Source organism: Leguminivora glycinivorella, chromosome 8 (assembly GCF_023078275.1).
Source record: "Leguminivora glycinivorella isolate SPB_JAAS2020 chromosome 8, LegGlyc_1.1, whole genome shotgun sequence".
Lineage (NCBI taxonomy): Eukaryota > Metazoa > Arthropoda > Insecta > Lepidoptera > Tortricidae > Leguminivora > Leguminivora glycinivorella.
In genome coordinates, this window is record NC_062978.1 from 7,198,072 (window position 1) to 7,216,353 (window position 18,282).

The following is an 18,282-nucleotide window of genomic DNA, read 5'->3' on the forward strand; positions in this document are numbered from 1 at the left end:
TAAACACGGTATAACTGTGAGCTAACGCTTGCGGTCGCTTGCAAATTAGATACTTGTTTGTTTTTGGATATTTTGCTTTCGTAAGACCATTTCGGTAAATACCTGCAATCGATTTATGTAACTTAGTAGCTGTTAGGTACTAGTAAATTTACTCGTGGTTTTGTGATGTACTAGGTAGATCTCGCGGAAGATTGTATACCTGTACTTAAAGGCGTAGGTAAAGTTTGTGACGCTTGGCTCTATTCTGATAATAGTATTTTGGATTTGTTGCGTCTCTCTTTCGCAGTCAAAACAAATCTTTATGATGTTGGTGCACGCTCTCAGAACAATGGCGTCTGGAGGACAAATGAAACAGCTGGCAAAATCTGTCTACACGATCCATCCCGGTCAATGTGACATTGACCGGGCAGGCTCTAGGCTTTGGACTGACCTGGGCAGGTTGCGCTTCAGGCGGACGATGGTGATGGTCGTGGCGCGGGCGGCGCTCGAGCGCGTAGCTGGTTTGCGCCGGCGCACCGCGCACCGGCGCCGACGCCGCTGTTAACGGAGATACGCCGCTCACGGTCTTTAGTGCCACGGCGCCATTTACCGGCTCTTTGTGGCTGCTAAGGGCTGCAAAAAACATGTCAGATTTATTGGCTACAACATGGATACAAAATAGAGCATGGCATTACCAGTTGAAAGAATTGGCGCAGTGAGTGTTTGTGGTATAATTGTATTGTATAATTGCAAATTGGTACCTACTGCCTATTAACCTTGTCCAGGAGACTAAACTGGTCACGTTCGTAATAATGCTGATGTGTCCTTTTCCAGTCGCGCCCCATCCTGTGGGGTGGGATGATCATTCTTTACCTGTTGTTAATGATGACTGGGCGTGTACTGCGGGCTAGGTTTATCACAACTGGCCGTTCGAGTATACGCTTAGTGTCAGGGCGTACAAGTGAACCTGCAGCGCATAGCACTGTCCTATAATCATCACAAATGCATGGGTCACTGTAAGCCAGACAGCTCTCTATTGCCTATCGTAGCCAATGATATAGAGGAGCTATTAACTAGGTTCCAAGTGATTACAATACTCACGCTTGGTATCAGGATCTACCGGAGGAGGGGTGGAGGCGCGGCGCGCAGGTGGCGGCGGTGACAGGCGGCGCGCGTGCGCTGGCGCGGGCGCGTCGGCCGCCGCGCACACGCGCACGCGCAACGCACGCGCGCCCGCCACGCCGCACCACTCGTCGGGCCGCCCGCCACTCGAAGGCCTGACGACAAACATTACACATGAATTGTCTTAAGTCTATTGCAGATTCTGTCATTGTTTTGCTGTTGAATCTTGTCTAATAGCGAGTTTATGTTCTGACGAAGTCTGCCCGGCGGGAACAGGACAGGTGATGGGAATGGGGTTAATTAAAGACTTATATTGAACTGACTCGAACATTAAAATACGTCAAATATCAAACTTTAATCTGGCATTTATACATCCGTTTCTTTACAAATATTATATCAAGCCCATCAATAATTACAATAATCTTACATTAACACGCATAAACTTAAAAACTAGATCTAACCTAATAATCAAATATATAAGTCAAATATAAGAAATGGATCGGATAGAAGTCCGAATCGAGCAGTGTGTTTTCCCCTCATGTAGTTATATTATAACGGTGATCTACACACACTTACATACTTCATTAAATATATTAGGTAGGGCTAGGGACCGAACACAAAAACAATGTGGAAACTGGAACGCCAATACAGATTGACCGAGTTTTATGGTTTTGATTTTGGCCGTGGTTTTGATACCTGCCTGTCTTATTGAAAGAATAAAATAAGTAAGTAGGTACACACTGATTCGAGTATATGTAGAACAAAGATTCAAATGCTCAGCAAGCCCTAAAAAACCTTAAAAAGTAGTACTACCTATAGGTAACGTTGGTTCTAAGTACGGAACCTAAGCTAGTTTCCGAACATTTCGGAAATTCACCGTGACGGCGTGGCCAACGCGAGCAGCGGGCAAAGGCTACCGGAGCAGGACTAATCTATAATAGCCATGTCTTGCTAACAGTTCATTACGTACTCTACAGGTTTTTTTTTTAGAATACATTCTACTCTACAATTATATCATATAAAGAGACCTTTAATGGGATTTCAACATAGGACCATGAGTACCTTCATACGAAGGGCCAGTGTGCGTAGCCGAATGCAGAAACGCTCACGATAATATCTCTTTCGTAGTTATCTATCTCTATCGCTCTTGTGTATTGGCGCGACAGAGCCAGACTACATTTCTGCGGCGTTTCGGTAGCGTTTCGCGTCGCAGAAATGCCATTCGGCTAAGGGGCCAGTATGTTATAGGCCAGAAAACATTAAGATTGAATCGTTGTCTGCCTCCCCCCTGCTCATACTTTACTACTGAGCCTCTACCACAACTGCCTCAAACATGCATGCATAGTTGACAATTACTTAAAAAATGTTAATATACAGATTTTTTGCATACACATTCATAACAATTTAATAAGTGGTAGACGGTGGCGGGCACATATATTGCAAACACTATTAATTAACTTTAAATAAGCCTTTGTAGTGATTGTTTACCCAAATAAATAAATAAACTGTTTCAACACTCCTTCTATTCTTAATTTATGTTAAATACCCCTAATGGCAATACGGAAAGGTTGTCTCCAATTCCACAATGGAGTTGCAAAATTATATTGTCTATTGAATTTGCTAAAATTGTCTTTCGAAATGGCCTAGGTAGGTGTACAATGCTAATTTTATAGCGGAAAATCATCGTTCAGTATAATTTGTAAATTGTTATGGTTATCAATAAATTTCAAACAGATGTAGGAACCTAATTGCTTTAAACGATTAGCATATCAGCTAAGTAACTTCATGTCATCATCATGTATGTAATGAAGGAGGTAAAAAGTTTTGAAATTTCTTACCCATACAGTCATAAAAATATGGAAAGTTAAAATACATAGGTATAATACGTTGAAAGTTGTGGTGCATTTTTATACCTTGTAACATATTATAATCTCGTAGACAATAGACATGTAGGCCTCTCATGAGTATGATGCAAAAAAACATCAAAATGTAATAATCACACAGTAACCGAAGCGCTGGTGGCTTAGCGGTAAGAGCGTGCGACTTTCAATCCGGAGGTCGCGGGTTCGAACCCCGGCTCGTACCAATGAGTTTTTCGGAACTTATGTGCGAAATGTCATTTGATATTTGCCAGTCTCTTTTCGGTGAAGGAAAACATCGTGAGGAAACCGGACTAATTCCAATAAGGCCTAGTTACCTTTCGGGTTGGAAGGTCAGATTGCAGTCGCTTTCGTTACACTAGTGCCTGCCTACGCCAAATCTTGGAATTAGTTGTCAGAGCGGACCCCACGCTCCCATGAGCCGTGGCAAATGCCGGGATAACGCAAGGAGGATGATGATGAGTAACCAACATTCAGTAACAAGACAAGTACGAGTACCAAGTACCTAATATATGAAAATCTTACAGCTCTTTTGAATTACATAACGGTAAGTATCACAATTTGATTGCTTTTGGACTATAAAATACACTAAACTCAAAATACACTAGTAGTCAATATGCTAAAATTTCAAAACAACCTTTGCTCATAACACACTAGACCCTAATTACTACATTCCCAAAAGGAATCTGTCCTCGATATGCACCATTCTCATTGCGTACTATTTCCAAAATACTATAATCCCAAAATACCCTAAATGATGTCCACTCGGAAATGCCAAAATACTCTACTATAAGAATAAGTAAGAATAAGAAAACATTTTTTGACACACAAATAAAAATTCAACATTTACACAAAAATATTAAAAAATAAAATAGACAAATAGCATGCATGTCAAAAGGAACGGGCTCAGCATGTTATGTTGCGCAGCCATTTTATTACAAATTGACGGTGCAACGCTGATTTTCAGTCCGTCCCCTATAAGGCCTTATTCCCAAAATACTCTAATCCCAATATTTCCAATACACCTACACTAATTTGTTTTTTTTTAATGGCAATTTCCCGTTCTTACATTATGGTGGTATGTCGGAAGGATTTCAAAGGCAAAAATCAAACTTCTTCAATGCATATCGGTCCTACATCCGATATCGGATCGGATAGTGTGAGCCGCAGACCTTCCTCATTCTATCAAGGATTAAACTTTGGGATAATATAGAGTTCGTATCTATATATATTTTTATATGAATTAAATTCACTACTTTTCAAAAACTAGGGGCAAAACAGTCGAGAGCGTTTGTTTGTATGGAGACATTATTACCCCTCCTGCAAGGCTAGCACATGATTGGTGCGAGGTTATGACACCGTGAGATAGGATAGACTATCCATCCATATGTCATCGTACTTATGATACAACTAGCTTTTACCCACGGCTCTGCTCGCGTTAGAAAGAGACAAAAAGGAGCCTATGTCACTCTCCATCCCTTCGACTATCTCCACATAAAAAAACCACGTCAATTCGTCGATACTTTTTGCCGTGAAAGATGGATAAATAAACAGACGTACACACTTTCCCATTTTCATATAATACTAGCTTTTGCCCGCGGCTTCACTCGCGTTAGAAAGAGACAAAAAGTAGCCTATGTCACTCTCCATCCCTTCAACTATCTCTACTTAAAAAATCACGTTAATTCGTCGCTCCGTTTTGCCGTGAAAGACGGACAAACAAACAGACACACACACTTTCCCATTTATAATATTAGTATGGATTAGTGATAAGTGATACAATTAGAAAAAGAAAAAAACGTGTGACCTTTTTATTCAAGGCTAGATACTATCGCGGCGGAAAACAGGGAGGCCTTTGCCCAGCAGTGGGACACAATATAGGCTATTTAAAAAAAAGATACTATCGCGCCAATCATGTGCTAGCTCTGCTGTGTTTGTTCCTCATTTGATAGCTTGGGGGGGCAAATGTAACTGGTCCATTTTTTCCATGTTTTACAATGTCTGCATTATTACATGGAGTGTCAACCGGTTACATAATGGTAGGCGTGTTCAGTGGATACATGTAGTGTAGAACTCAACATCATAGTGTAATAATGGACGACCGGTCTGGCGCAGTCGGTAGTGACCCTGCCTGCTACGCCGCGGTCCCGGGTTCGAATCCCGGTAAGGGCATTTATTTGTGTGATGAGCACAGATATTTGTTCCTGAGTCATGGATGTTTTCTATGTATATACGTATTTATATATTATATATATCGTTGTCTGAGTACCCACAACACAAGCCTTCTTGAGCTTACCGTGGGCCTCAGTCAATCTGTGTAAGAATGTCCTATAATATTTATTTATTTATTATTTATTTATTTAATGGAAGAAATGGATTAGTTACAATGGCCCCCAGTCGAGATTTGCCCCGCTGTACCTTACTCCGTCTGCTGTCAGTGTCAGTGCGTAATCGCGCCAAGTCTTGGTAAACAAACTAACGTGGCGTGTAATAATTGTCACCCATGCATGAACACAATGTGTAGTGCGCTGCTGCAAAATAGCTTACGCAAATATCAACCTTATCTTTGTGCAGGAGCGTATAAAATTAAGTTTCACAATACTTCCGCCTGTCCTTGGTGGTCCTTCACGGCCTTTTGATCTTGATGAGTTGCCCCACCTATATGTGACAGTTTCCTAATCACATATCTGCCAGTTATCGTTTGTGACTTCATCAAATTACCTTTCCTTTATAGTTTATACGATCAAATGTTGGATCAATTTAGATCAAATGTAGTGTTGGAATAAAAACGGTTAAGAACGTTTTCACATTATCCGATTCGATATCGGCCCGGGTGCAGGACGGATCGTATGTAAATTCGTAGAAATACTGGGAGCTAACAAAAATCAAAAAGGGAAAACTCGGTCTATATCCCGGTAGGTGTAAAGAAAAATACGCTCCTAAACAACAACTCGAAAATATAATTTCCAATCGATTCTATACAATCTACGAGTACCTAAGCTGTAGATGTGTGATTTTATCGCCGAAAATATCCAAATAATTGGAGTTACACAACCCGTTGTGTTGCGGCTATTATGTTATGTTGTTAATTGAATCTAGTGAGAAAATGTATATGTATAAGTTTACACAGTGCAACCAGATTTACTGGGAGGTTTGTGATGTTGGTTAATATATTAAGAATCTTCGATTGAGGAGTAAAATTGATATTTGCATCTTTAGGCCTGACGTCATGTGTATATTGCATGTGTAAATATATTATGTAATACATTATATTGCAAGTGGAGGAAATGAGACTGTTTATTTATTTAAGTATATATAAACTTTATTGCACAACAATCACTTAATGCCAAAAGGCACTGCTGGCTGTTGGCTGTAACTGTTTAGCGAAGAAAGGGATGCGACTCATGCGACAATTAAGATATTATGAATGAATGTGGAAAAAAGTTATAGGAAAGGAAAGCTGAGAAGAAGCCGGATGGACTGAGTGGAACATGGCATACAACGAAAGTAAATGAATGCAATAGTTAGTTCCTAATTTAACGACTGGTAATTTGTAAATCAAGCGAGGACTATTGCTGCTCGTAACAAGAAGGCAAAATCTAATTAGCCAAAAATAATCAGACGCCATTTCATAGGTCCATGGTTGGGCAGAAACATAAGTATCTGATCTTTACATATATAAAAATAATACAGGTACCAGTGATGGACTTCATGATTATCAAGTTATCATCGTTAATTATGAATGTTGAAGAAAAAAACAAATCTGGAAAACAATAGTACATTACTACAGAGGCCGGGACAAAGGGGGTTATATACACATAGACATATAGACGGCCGAGCGAAGCGAGGCCGGATAGGTCTGAGGCGGGCAACCCCATTTCCCGCCGAGGTATGTATAGTGCTTTTCTCAAACATGGTATGAAATAAATAAAGTCTACTGAAAATAGTAACTTTGGATGGCTGTATCTCCTAAACGGTGCGTCGTAGCGCAAAAATAATCGAATTTTCGTTCCCCTTTGATGCCCCGTATACGCTTATAAAAAAACAAAAAGTAAAAAAAAAATTCAAAAAAAAACGAAAAAAATTTTTTTTCTATGAAAACGCACCCAAAATCAAATATTGTCTAGGGTCCGTACCAGTTGCAGTCGGCACGTCTATAAAGCCCCTTATAGTTTTTTTTAATTACCTGGATGTTATGTTACAATTATCTGTGTTTGGAAATTAAAAAAGAAGACTTTGCCGGCCTTGGCCTGCAAGGTTTGTATGAAATTCCATTATCTATCAATCGTCCTAGCCGCACCTGCAACGTCATACTTCGCTGCCAATTATATAAGGCACATAACATCAATATTTCATACCATGTTTGAAAAAATAAACATACATAGTTATTAGTCTACTAATTAGAGAATACAGTGAACTCCCTACTAGCGAGATAATTAATTCGTAACAGCATTAATTAAACAAGAAAGTGTTGATAATGAATCAGCCGGAGGTGCCGTAAGAAATGTTAGACAAGAAAACTCAAGTAAAGTTGTTCAATAAAATGGCGCTCTCAAGGAAGCAACGACGAAGTAGCGTCAGGAAATTATGTAACAGATTGACAGAACAAAAGAATATCTCAATATTTTAGCAGGATATCTTGAACTTGAGTTTCAAAAGTTGTGTGAAATAAAGTCGAGAGTTGCTTAGTATCTAATGAAGAGGACGATTGGTAAGTATGTAAAAAAGTAGAAGCTCGCACGAGTTCAGCGACCGTCGATTGTTATCAAAAGAATTGCTGTGCAATTAATGCTGGCTTCCCGGCGCGAAGAAAGGCCAGGAATAACTGTCTTGTAGTTCCCATTGTGGCTCTACCATTCAAGCGCTTAGGCATTAACACGCATGCGTTATTTACGCATATAAAAATATCTGCTAGTATCTATCTAGTTCCTACTCGTTGTAGTGCAGATTGAGGCAATCATCTGGTAGTTCCTCAACTTTTAAAGCATTTTTCAAACATGAAGGGTGTTGACAGGTTGACAGATGTTTTGGTCTGAATTTTGTAACACTAGGCTATACGTGCCTAAATAGGGAACTTGACAGTAGTTAAAATAAAGTATTCTATACCATGTACCATGCACGAAATAAAGCATCAGATAGTTATAAGAAAAACATGGACAGAATTTATTTTTAAATCCAAAAATCTATTTTATAAGTCAGGTAGAAATATATAAAGTAACCGAGTTGACCATGACGTCACTCAATTCGATTTCATATAAATTCCATATTAGCAAGTCGTTCAAATTCGTTTTGACAGTTCTTAAAAAGAAGCTGATTTGACTAAGAGGCAAGTTTATTGTGACTCGTTGGGTAGGAACCTAGGAATTTTTAGGGGTAACCCACGCGGGTGTTACCAGCCCAGTTATTTTTTGATTTGAAATGACTTGTGGAGAAATGTGATCTATGTGGGAAAAACACAAGCATTATTTTTATTAATAAAAAAAAGTTTTGTTAAATTGTATTGTAACGAATAATACTTCATCTGCGATAAGGACACTTGACTCATAAGGAAAGCATTATTTTGTGGTGGAATGCCACATACTCGTATTTAGTTTATACCTACTTACTTTTTTAAATGGTAATTCAAGTCTGAGCTCATAGACTAGGTATTGTTTCTTCTGGCAAGGTAAATAAATAGCAGTATTAAAAAGGTAATAGGTATAAGGCTAATAAGTAAGTGTTACATATACATATTATATACCGCTTATAGACTAAATATCGGAACACTAAGCTAATGACTTAACAGCTGAGTTTAGCTTTATCTGTACACAAAAGATCGTAAACGTTATCTCCGCGCGCGCGCTTCCCGAATGAACAATTAACCGTTCTCCACTACTAACTATTCCGCACCACGCAAGGGAACCTTCCAAATCCGGGTCGAACATAAAACCGCTAACTCACCGTTTACGCCAGTCTTGGATGAAGCTCCAGTCACAGTTCTCGTCTTCGTCCAGCACTGTAGCCTCGTGATGGTCAGTTCCTCCGTGCACCATGTCCACTAGCTGCCGAGCCCTTTCGAAGTTACCCTCGAACTCAACTATCAGGAACCCGTCCGAGCTCATAGTCCCGAACGCATCCTTCTTGTACGTCGCGTCGTTGATGGTCACCGTCTCTGACGGGTCCCTGTTTTCACCTGATTTAATCTCCGAATAAATTGCCTCAGGCACTTCAACCTCAGAGACCAGCTGCGTTCCCCCTTTATCCACTTCTCTGCTGAGACCTAAGTTCCCAGTCTCATCTAAGAGACGATTTGCATAAATTACTTCCTCCTTGTGGGGTGTTTCTTCATTATTCTTTTTTTCTTCTGCGATTCTTTGCTCACCGTGTTTTCGAATGATAGAATCTCCGAAATATATCACCACTTTATTATTATTCTGAGTTATTTTATTAGCCAAACCACCTTCAGTCAGAGGGATAATCGGTTTTTTCATATTTTCCTGAGAAAGTCTTTGTGCTAACTCCTCGTAGCACGCCGGTCGACTGCTGTACATTTTCCTATCGGCAATCGATCCTTTATCTTCCTGTCTTTTTTCAACACTTTGGTACACTGGGGGTCGACAGCACTCGTCAAACTGGGAGGTCCAGGGCCTCGGTTCACTGTAGATGTGTTCCACTGGAGACGCCTGCGGGAGAGGAACATATTTCTCGTGAATATTTTTAGAATTAGGCGGGTCATTCTTCCTAAAATTCAGGACACTACGTCGCACTTTTGAGTCAGAAGCATCACTGTTGCTTACTTTTTTGTGACGTGAGTTGCCAAGCAGCCTGAAGACACTTTTGTGCTCGGATAGGGGTTTAACACGATCCGTGCTTGGAGCCCTTCTCATTCCGAACATCCCTTCTTCTTCTGAGGGATGCGGGTAGAGCTGTTCGCAGCTCGTAGACTTGTGAGCAGCTAGCCTGGTCTTGGCCGGGGCAGCCGGCTCCCTATTTTGCCAGTGTCGGACCGACAGCCTGGCGGCTCCGCGTATGAACTTCATGGGCTCCCACGCCTCCGCTTTCTTCAAGATGAAGTTGTCGCACATCTTGTTGGGCGGCTTGCGGGCGTCGGCGGCGCGGCAGGACTGCAGCTCGCGGCACAGGAAGCAGGAGCACCGCGCGGGGCACAGCATGTTCGCGCGAGCGTGCCGGGCGCACTGTCGCCGGCGCACCATTGTTGCCTCCACTGTTGCCTACGTCCCACCACCGTGCGCGGCCGCGGCCGAAGCACCGTTCAAAGCTCGTGGTTTTCGATCGTGACCGCATCGCACAAATTTTGGAATAGATACCGATTTCACGGTACCGTGAAGATTTATGACAGGTTAAATATCCGTTGTTCGATTAAACGTTGTAAAATAATCATGTTTAAATGTTTTAAGTGCATCTGCTCATTATCACATTAAGTGCATCTGGTCTGCTCGTGAAGCCATCGACTCGTGCATGGATATGCAATGGAAGGTGAACGGAACCATCAGTCGTTCGCTAAATATAGAGCGCACTCGAACGGGGGCAATTACGAATCGCTCGACAACATAATCATAAGCGACTGTTGAACTCGCATAAAACAAATTGCCCGCCGTTATGCTGCCGACTTTATTTCTTAATGAGAAAGAAAATGTTTTGGGTTAGTTGAAATAACTTTATTATATTTCAGGGTCTTAAACAGTAAAACTTCCTTTTTGATACAAAATTAAAGATGTTTTTAAAGATAATCGATACTTTCAATTATCAATATTTTTATAGGTATAATTATGTGGTTGATGAAGTAATAACCATTTCCAATTTTAAAGAAGTGACCAGTAAAAGTAAGATTTTTAAGTATGTTAGGTATAAGATATAAAATATCGAGCCTCAGTAACAGAATCGACTCACCACTTGATATCTGCAAAATAATCCTGTGACTCAGATACCCACTAGGAACTTCAATCAACATAATGCAGCAACAGCTATCGTTTAAGTAACTAAATTTTGTTGTCCAACACATCTATGTAAATCAGTGTTCAGAAATAAATAAACAATAGTTATTTGTTATACAAGGGGGCAAAGTTGTATTAGTGAAAGGATTCTATAGTTAAACCACGAGCGAAGCGAGGGGTTCGAGAATAGAATCCAGCGTGCGTAGCCGAATGGCATTTCTCCGACGCCAAACGAAAACGAAACGCCGCGCCAGTTAGTTTGGCTCTGTCACGCCTATACGCACGAGCGATAGAGATAGATATCTCCGAGCGCTTCGTTTCGTGAGCGTTTGTGCCATTCGGCTACGCACCCTGAACTTGCGAGTTTTTTAACACACGAGAAGTAAAATACATTTGCACCCGAGTGTAACACAAAACTTTTCCCCTCACTATAGCGAGGAAACTACAACGCAAAAGATGCGTCTTATCACTGCTTCTAGTAGTTCCACAGGTGGTAAATCATCTTTATTACTAGATTCACCTACTTTTATCAATTTTAAAGGAGTTAATTTGACTTATTCAAGGTCGGATTACTTTACCCACTAGTGGATAAAATGCGTTTTACCCGCTGGTACTAAAGGACAAAACACGTGTTTCCGAGCTAGTGAGGGGAAAATACAATTATCGCAGGGTTACGTGGTTGCCACCCGCACTCGTCATTCATGCGGCGTCCGTTACTGCCGCGCTTTATTGAAGCGCATTAGGATATTGAAGCGCAGTCCCCGGCAACCTTCAAATCAAGGGTGAATAGGCATCTTCTGGGCAAGGTCACTCCATCGTATACCACTTCTATGCCTTTGGCTAGTCTGTGGCCAAGAGTAAGCCCATTTATTAAAAAAAAGTCAATGAGGACGTCTGAGATGAAAACATTATTTGTATAGGTACTTACTTTTTCTCAAGTTTTCGCCAAATATTCATGGTAATAAAGTAATATGGCAAGTTGTCACAGATCAAGAGTGCGGAGTAGATAACAAAAAGCTGATTAATGCATTACTAATTAACGTCACGATCTGCATCAATTAAAGAACTTATGAGGTGATATAACTCGCTTCAAAATGCTACAGAGAGGTAACGTAACGGTTTCAACAGTAATGCTGCTATGGCTATACAAATCTCACCTTCAGATAAACAAGCGAGAGTCATTAAACATTAAATAAATGTCTTAAAAATACAAATTAAAATATTTTCTATGAGAAAATAGTTTAATCTTATACTATTAAACGAGCAATTCTTGTATATTTATTTATTTATTTATTTATTTATTTATCTATTTATTTATTTATACCGACGATCTCGGAAACCGCTCTAACGATTTCGCTGAAATTTGTTATGTGGGGGTTTTAGTGGGTGAAAAATCGATCTAACATGTCCTTAGGTCCCGGAAAACGCGAATTTTCGAGTTTTCACGCGTTTTTCTTCGCGCGCCATCTCGTGTGGAGTAGTTGTACTGTTGAGACAGAAGTCTTTCGGTCGATGTAAGTATTATTTACTTCAAAGACTAGATGGCGACACAGGTCAAGGCTAACACGAATACAAAAATACACTGAGCTTTTGTGACGAAACGCGCGCCATCTCGTGTGGAGTAGCTGTGTTGTTAAGACTGAGAGTTCTTTCGATTGATCGATGTAGGTACTATTTATTTTCGAACTAGATGGCGACACAGGTCAAGGATACGAAACAGAACCGAGCGAAGCTCGGTCGCCCAGATATTTTGATCTAAGAGAGTCATTAAGCCGTCAACGCATATCGAGAAATTAAGAAAGTAATTTTCCAAAAGCTCGTCTCTTACACAATAAGCGAATGTGAAATGACTTTCATTGCATCAAGTCCCAGGTATTGTTGCAAAGTTCCCATCCCAAGGTTGGCGAAAGCGAGCATTGTGCGATGCGCGCGCAGCATAGGCATTTGGAAAAATTGCGACCGCTGATGAGTCGTGTTTCTGCCGAGCCAATGTAGTCTGGGACTTCTGGGAGCTAAAGGGAATATTTATGTAATTACTAAAACGCATCAGATTAAGATATATGAGGAGTGTCTTTTCAAAAGGGCTTATTTAAAAAAAAGAGTAACATCAAAGTTTAGAACACATTTTGAAAAATGTGTAATGATTATTTATGTGGATAAACCAATGTATGTAGTACAACAACATTGATATCAACTAACTTAATACAAAATTCAAAAATTAAATAAAACTATATTAAAATAATAACGTTTACGCTACGAGGCCACAACAAAAGGGCTTAATTCCCAAAAGTTCGCATCAAAAGTGCTTAATTCTCAAAAACATATGGTAATTAAATATTTATTTAGGTACACATGTTACGTTTGATGTAATCATAGCATTAACGTCAACTTACAATATTACAATTTTGCAAATTAAATATTAATTTCAAAATCAATACCGTGGAATTATGTTTTTCTCGATTTCCCAAAAAAAGTTCAAAGTGGAAATAAGCCCTTTTGAAAAGACACTCCTCATATGTTATATTTATAAGTGATATGTAATATTTCATATATTACTACCCCCTACCCCGCCCTGTAGAAACTGCTTTGATTACTTTTAGCCGTCTATGTTGGTATTGTTGAGGCCTTGGTTGATGGAGGATAAATGGATGATGACTATCATGATATTGGGAATTGTGTAATTTTAGTGCGATCTAATAATAATTGAGATACTTATTTTATAACAAAATCTGGCAATAACTTTTAACCCTAAGTAGGTAAATATTAAATAACAATCCTAATACCTATAACCTTAACTTACCTATAATAAAAAAAAAATACAAAAGACGATGTACATACATACTACATTGAAATGAAATGAAATGAAATGAAATATTTATTTTTCAAGTAGGCATATTACAATGCGCATATGAACGTCAAATAAAGCTACGCCGGCTCTAACCCTACGCCTCAGCCTCGAGAAGATTTCAGTCCCCCCTCAGTTGGGACGGGGGTATCCACTATGGGACCGGCAAGAAACTCGGCGGGCAACTTCTTTTCAAAACATTACATCTCATCATTGTGGCATCATCATTACATCATTGTGGCAGAACAAAGTGGTCTTAAGTATCTTAACCCTACGTCGACCTAAGTAGTTCAGTATCGAGTTAGCTTCTTATACATTAATGCACATTGTTCACTGGTAGCAAAGCCAGGTGAAACCTCGAGGTGATTGCCCGATCGAAAGTGCGCTAATAGCTAAGTAGCAGGCCTAATTGGTAACTAGGCTGGCTTGTTTTCTAAACAATTGTATGCACCATATTACCATGGTGTCATTTTGTGGCTCACGTGCATTATTATCCATCCATACATCAGGGTTTTGGGTTCGGAGATGTTTTATACTGGTCAAAAATAGGCAAAAACTGAAAAACTACCATTTCTTTGCATATTTTGGCCGAAGGTTTCATTTTTCGTTGCGGAATAAGCAAAATACACTAACGCTTCAGGCAATTAATGTATTAGTATTAGTAAGAAAGGGTTAAACAACAACATTATCCAGATATAAACTCTAAACACATAGGTACACAAAAAGTTATCACTACGTTTCACCATTTATATTTTAACCCTTGTTCCCGTTATGGCCGCTGTACGCATATGGCCAACGGTTCCACCAACCCCCTTGGCCAAGCGTGTAGAGGGCTACTTGGCCGTAAGTTGGCAGTTGGCGCTTGCGCTTGCCGGCCAACCAGCGCCAATGGCCAACTGCGTTTACACGTTGGCGCTTCATTCAGTTGGTCGTCAGCCGTCAGAGAGGACAGTAGTGAAATATTTACGAAAATAATAAGTTTATCTATGCCAATAATAGTGTAGATTTTAGGAAATAAAATAACCTTGCAAATGTTTAATGTATTTCCTAAAAAAGATAAATGTTCTTATCAGAATATTCAAAAAATTGTTAATATTTCAAATAATTTAATTTTACTACGGGGTTATTATTTTTTAATCAAATTTTTCTGACAACGTCTATGACCTAGAATTTCCTAGACTTTTCCATTCCACGTCCATCTTTCATGAAGAGCCAATGCCAAGTGATTGGTTCGCCAATGTGTAAACAGCGGCTCTTATCTTGGCCAAGGGGTTTCACAAAGGGTTGGTGGAACCGTTGGCCATATGTGTACAGCGGCCATTAGAAAGTTGGTGCCAACCCTGGATGCGAAGGCGAAGACGCATCATTTAGTAATTTGCGGCATTCAGCTACCGTGCGGCGCCGCGAGCGCGGGCCCAAACCGGCCCTGTTGTCCTCGTATCTGCCTTTACCGCATACGTGACAACACCACATACAGAATTACTTATGCTTAATGCTTAGACAGTATATGTTGTACTTTTGGTAATTTTTTTTTTATCGAAAGAATGCTGAAATCGAAAAACTAATAGCTGAGCCAATGCAGACCGCCTATGCCGCACGCTCGCTTGTCTATCTCGAAAAATGGGCGAAGAGCGGGCAATTAAAAGGACTAACTTGGACGTCGACCAAATGAATGCCGTCATGTTGGTGATCCTAATTTTTTTTGGGCATATAGAGACTAGAGCGTGCTGAGACGGTGTGGTTCGTGACATATGACACAAATGTCTCTATCGTACGGACCTGAAAGAGCAATATAAAGAGATACGTTTACGGATCGTGTTCGATTTACGACTCGTCTAACTAATCATCAGCGTGTAACTAATCATCATGATAAAAATACCCTTTCCCAGCGATACAATCAACAATATAATCTTAGCGATATGCTTCTTTATGATTCTTTTTATCATCTTTTCATTAACTTGGATGTACATACTTATCATTTCTTGCGATAATCTCATCACATATGAAACGATCTCTAGAAAACGTAGGAAACTATTGACAATAATTTGTTTCTTTCGCAGGTACCTTTCTGTCATAATTTTGGGCTTAGAGATACTAGATTTCTTTACGATAATTATTAATATTGTTGGAAGTATTAGTACCTTCTTGTTTTTAATAATTTTAATGCAACCATTAGGCTATTTATAAACCGCCAGCAGCCCATCACGCTCCAATAAAAACTTATTTTTGTATGATAATTAAAGGTAGGTACAAGAAGCAGTTTTCCATATGAACCGGTTGGTACTTGTACTTAGCATATTGAAAGATACATACTTATCTTTATTAATGAACGTATAATAAGTATATAAAACAGTGAGTTTATATAGTCAAGTATTTTGAAACCAGACTCGAATGAGTTACCTACTATTTGTGCAACAAAGGAACAAAATTGATATTTGCATTTGAGCTCCGAGGAAGCGAAAGATTCTATACGAGTAATATATTATGTTGCTGTAAAAGTCCGAAGTCCTAGGTTTTACCGATGCCAATCGGTAAAAGCCGACATTTCATGGAAATAAAATAGGTTAATATCGCTGGACTGGGCTGATTGAGTTCCAAATCTCTCTTGATTTAGGCTTGGGGGCGTGATAGTTTTCAATGAGAGGGAACTACTGTAGGAACAATTATATAATCGAAGAAATATTATGGTTTTGTTACCTCCTAGGTTTGGGGCGCAGTATCTCGTGCGGCGCGGAGCGGCGCGGCGGCCAGGCGGCGCAGGCGCAGCCCCCGCCCCCCGCGGGCCCCGCGCCCGCGCTCAGCGCCGCCGGCTCCGCGCGCGGGGTGCTGCCATCCTCACTGCGGACCAGACAGTTTGGTTAGCTGGACCTAAAATAACTTATACTTAACTGCACTAGGACAAAAGCATGAGTAGTAGGGTACCCCCGTTACCAGCCCGGGTCTGGGGCCTGCTCCCAGGACCCCACCACCGCCCATCCATGGTCTTACTGAACCTAAAAAAAAAAAAAAAAAAAAAAAAAAAAAAAAAAAAAACTAATAGCCCCCCATTTAGATTCATTGCGCTGGGTCTCGACGCTCTCAGAAGCCTCCTTCTAGTATTTACAGAATACGTTCTTTACACAATAAACCTTGTGCACGACGGTCACAAAAGGATTACCGACCCTTTCTATTGTTCGATCTGGACTCGGCGCTAGACCATTGTTACCCTACCCAGCTACCTGGCAGTGTCATGCACACCTTTTCCTTGTGTCTCATACTGATAGGTATTTTATAATTAATTTTTAGTATAACTTTGTAATCATAATGGATTGCGATTCTAACCTAACCTAACCTAATTAAAATACCTAACTTTTCCATTCGTAACCTAACCAAATTTAATTAAAACCTACTCTTAGTTAACCTAAGTAGTCTAGACTTACCTTTATGAAACCTAACTGAGTTTCACCTACTTTTACTTTTATTTCTATAAATGTAGGTATTTATGAAATGTATTATAATTACGTTTTAACTTAAGAACTTCTGAGTTACATTTAAGTTTATCCAAATACCTAAACTTAACGATCCTATCTAGCGTATCTTTCTTTTTCTCGAATATTTATGATATCTTATACCTATTTCTATCATACTTCTCTTTGTTGTATTACCAAATTTGTACATATGATTAATAAGTCAATTTTCTGATTACGTCTTAATAAAAGTTAATTTCCCATCTTATCAAACTTTTTTTTTTACATATATTTCAATGTTTTGTATCTGAATAAACCTCGGTAATTTTGTGAAGTTGCGTTTTTGCTTAATTGCTTTATTTATTGTACCTTCTTTGAATAATTTACTTACCTATTCTTATTTTCTATGACTTGTGTATTGTTTAAGAGAATGCATACTTTCAATAAACTTGTTACGACGTGAGAAACTGAGAACCGGTTAAAACATGTTTAAGGCTAATTCTATGTGAATAAAAATGTCTTTTGTGCATTTTTAAAGATAATATATATTTATTGTTTCCGTTTATTTGAATAATTCGGGTTTTGGGTAAAGAGATCCTTCGACGAACATGTCAAGGCATGATACTTTCTATTCATATTTAACAAAGAGCATTAACTGGTGTAAACATGTTTTAGACTAACGCACCGGTAATTCTTGTGACTTGAATTTATTATTGTAACAACTTAGTTGCTTTATTATAGATGTTTATTGTATTGTAAAATGACAAAAAGTTTATTGTTTGCGTTCAGGTATAAGATGAACTGGTTGAAACAAGATTTATGGTACGTTCCCCTGCTCTCTACCATATTACGAGTATAAAAGCCAAAGACAGTCGAGGCTGAATAAGTATTCCTGTAGAGGCAGCCTTCTGTACCAGAGCTCCTTGTATCTAGTGTGGTATATAGAGAAGTGGAGTGTGCGTTCAAAAGTGAAGTGTTTATAGACAGATCCAACAATGGACGTGAGTATGTTTTTCTTTTTAAATTACTGTAACCCATATTGCCTTTTTATAATATTGTTTCGTCTAGTGTTCTTT

At 39.5% G+C, this 18,282-nt stretch overlaps 1 protein-coding gene across 1 annotated transcript in view; it reads right to left on the minus strand.

Moving 5' to 3' along the window:
* Window positions 1–18,282, minus strand: part of LOC125228677 (ankyrin repeat and BTB/POZ domain-containing protein 2) — a 72,831-nt gene that overhangs the window by 27,330 nt on the left and 27,219 nt on the right. Inside the window, exons 2-4 of the mRNA XM_048133330.1 lie at window positions 16,458–16,598; window positions 1,081–1,256; window positions 431–612 (exon numbers count right to left, since the gene is read on the minus strand). Coding sequence (XP_047989287.1) covers window positions 431–612; window positions 1,081–1,256; window positions 16,458–16,598 — 499 coding nt within the window. The remainder of the gene's footprint in view (window positions 1–430; window positions 613–1,080; window positions 1,257–16,457; window positions 16,599–18,282) is intronic.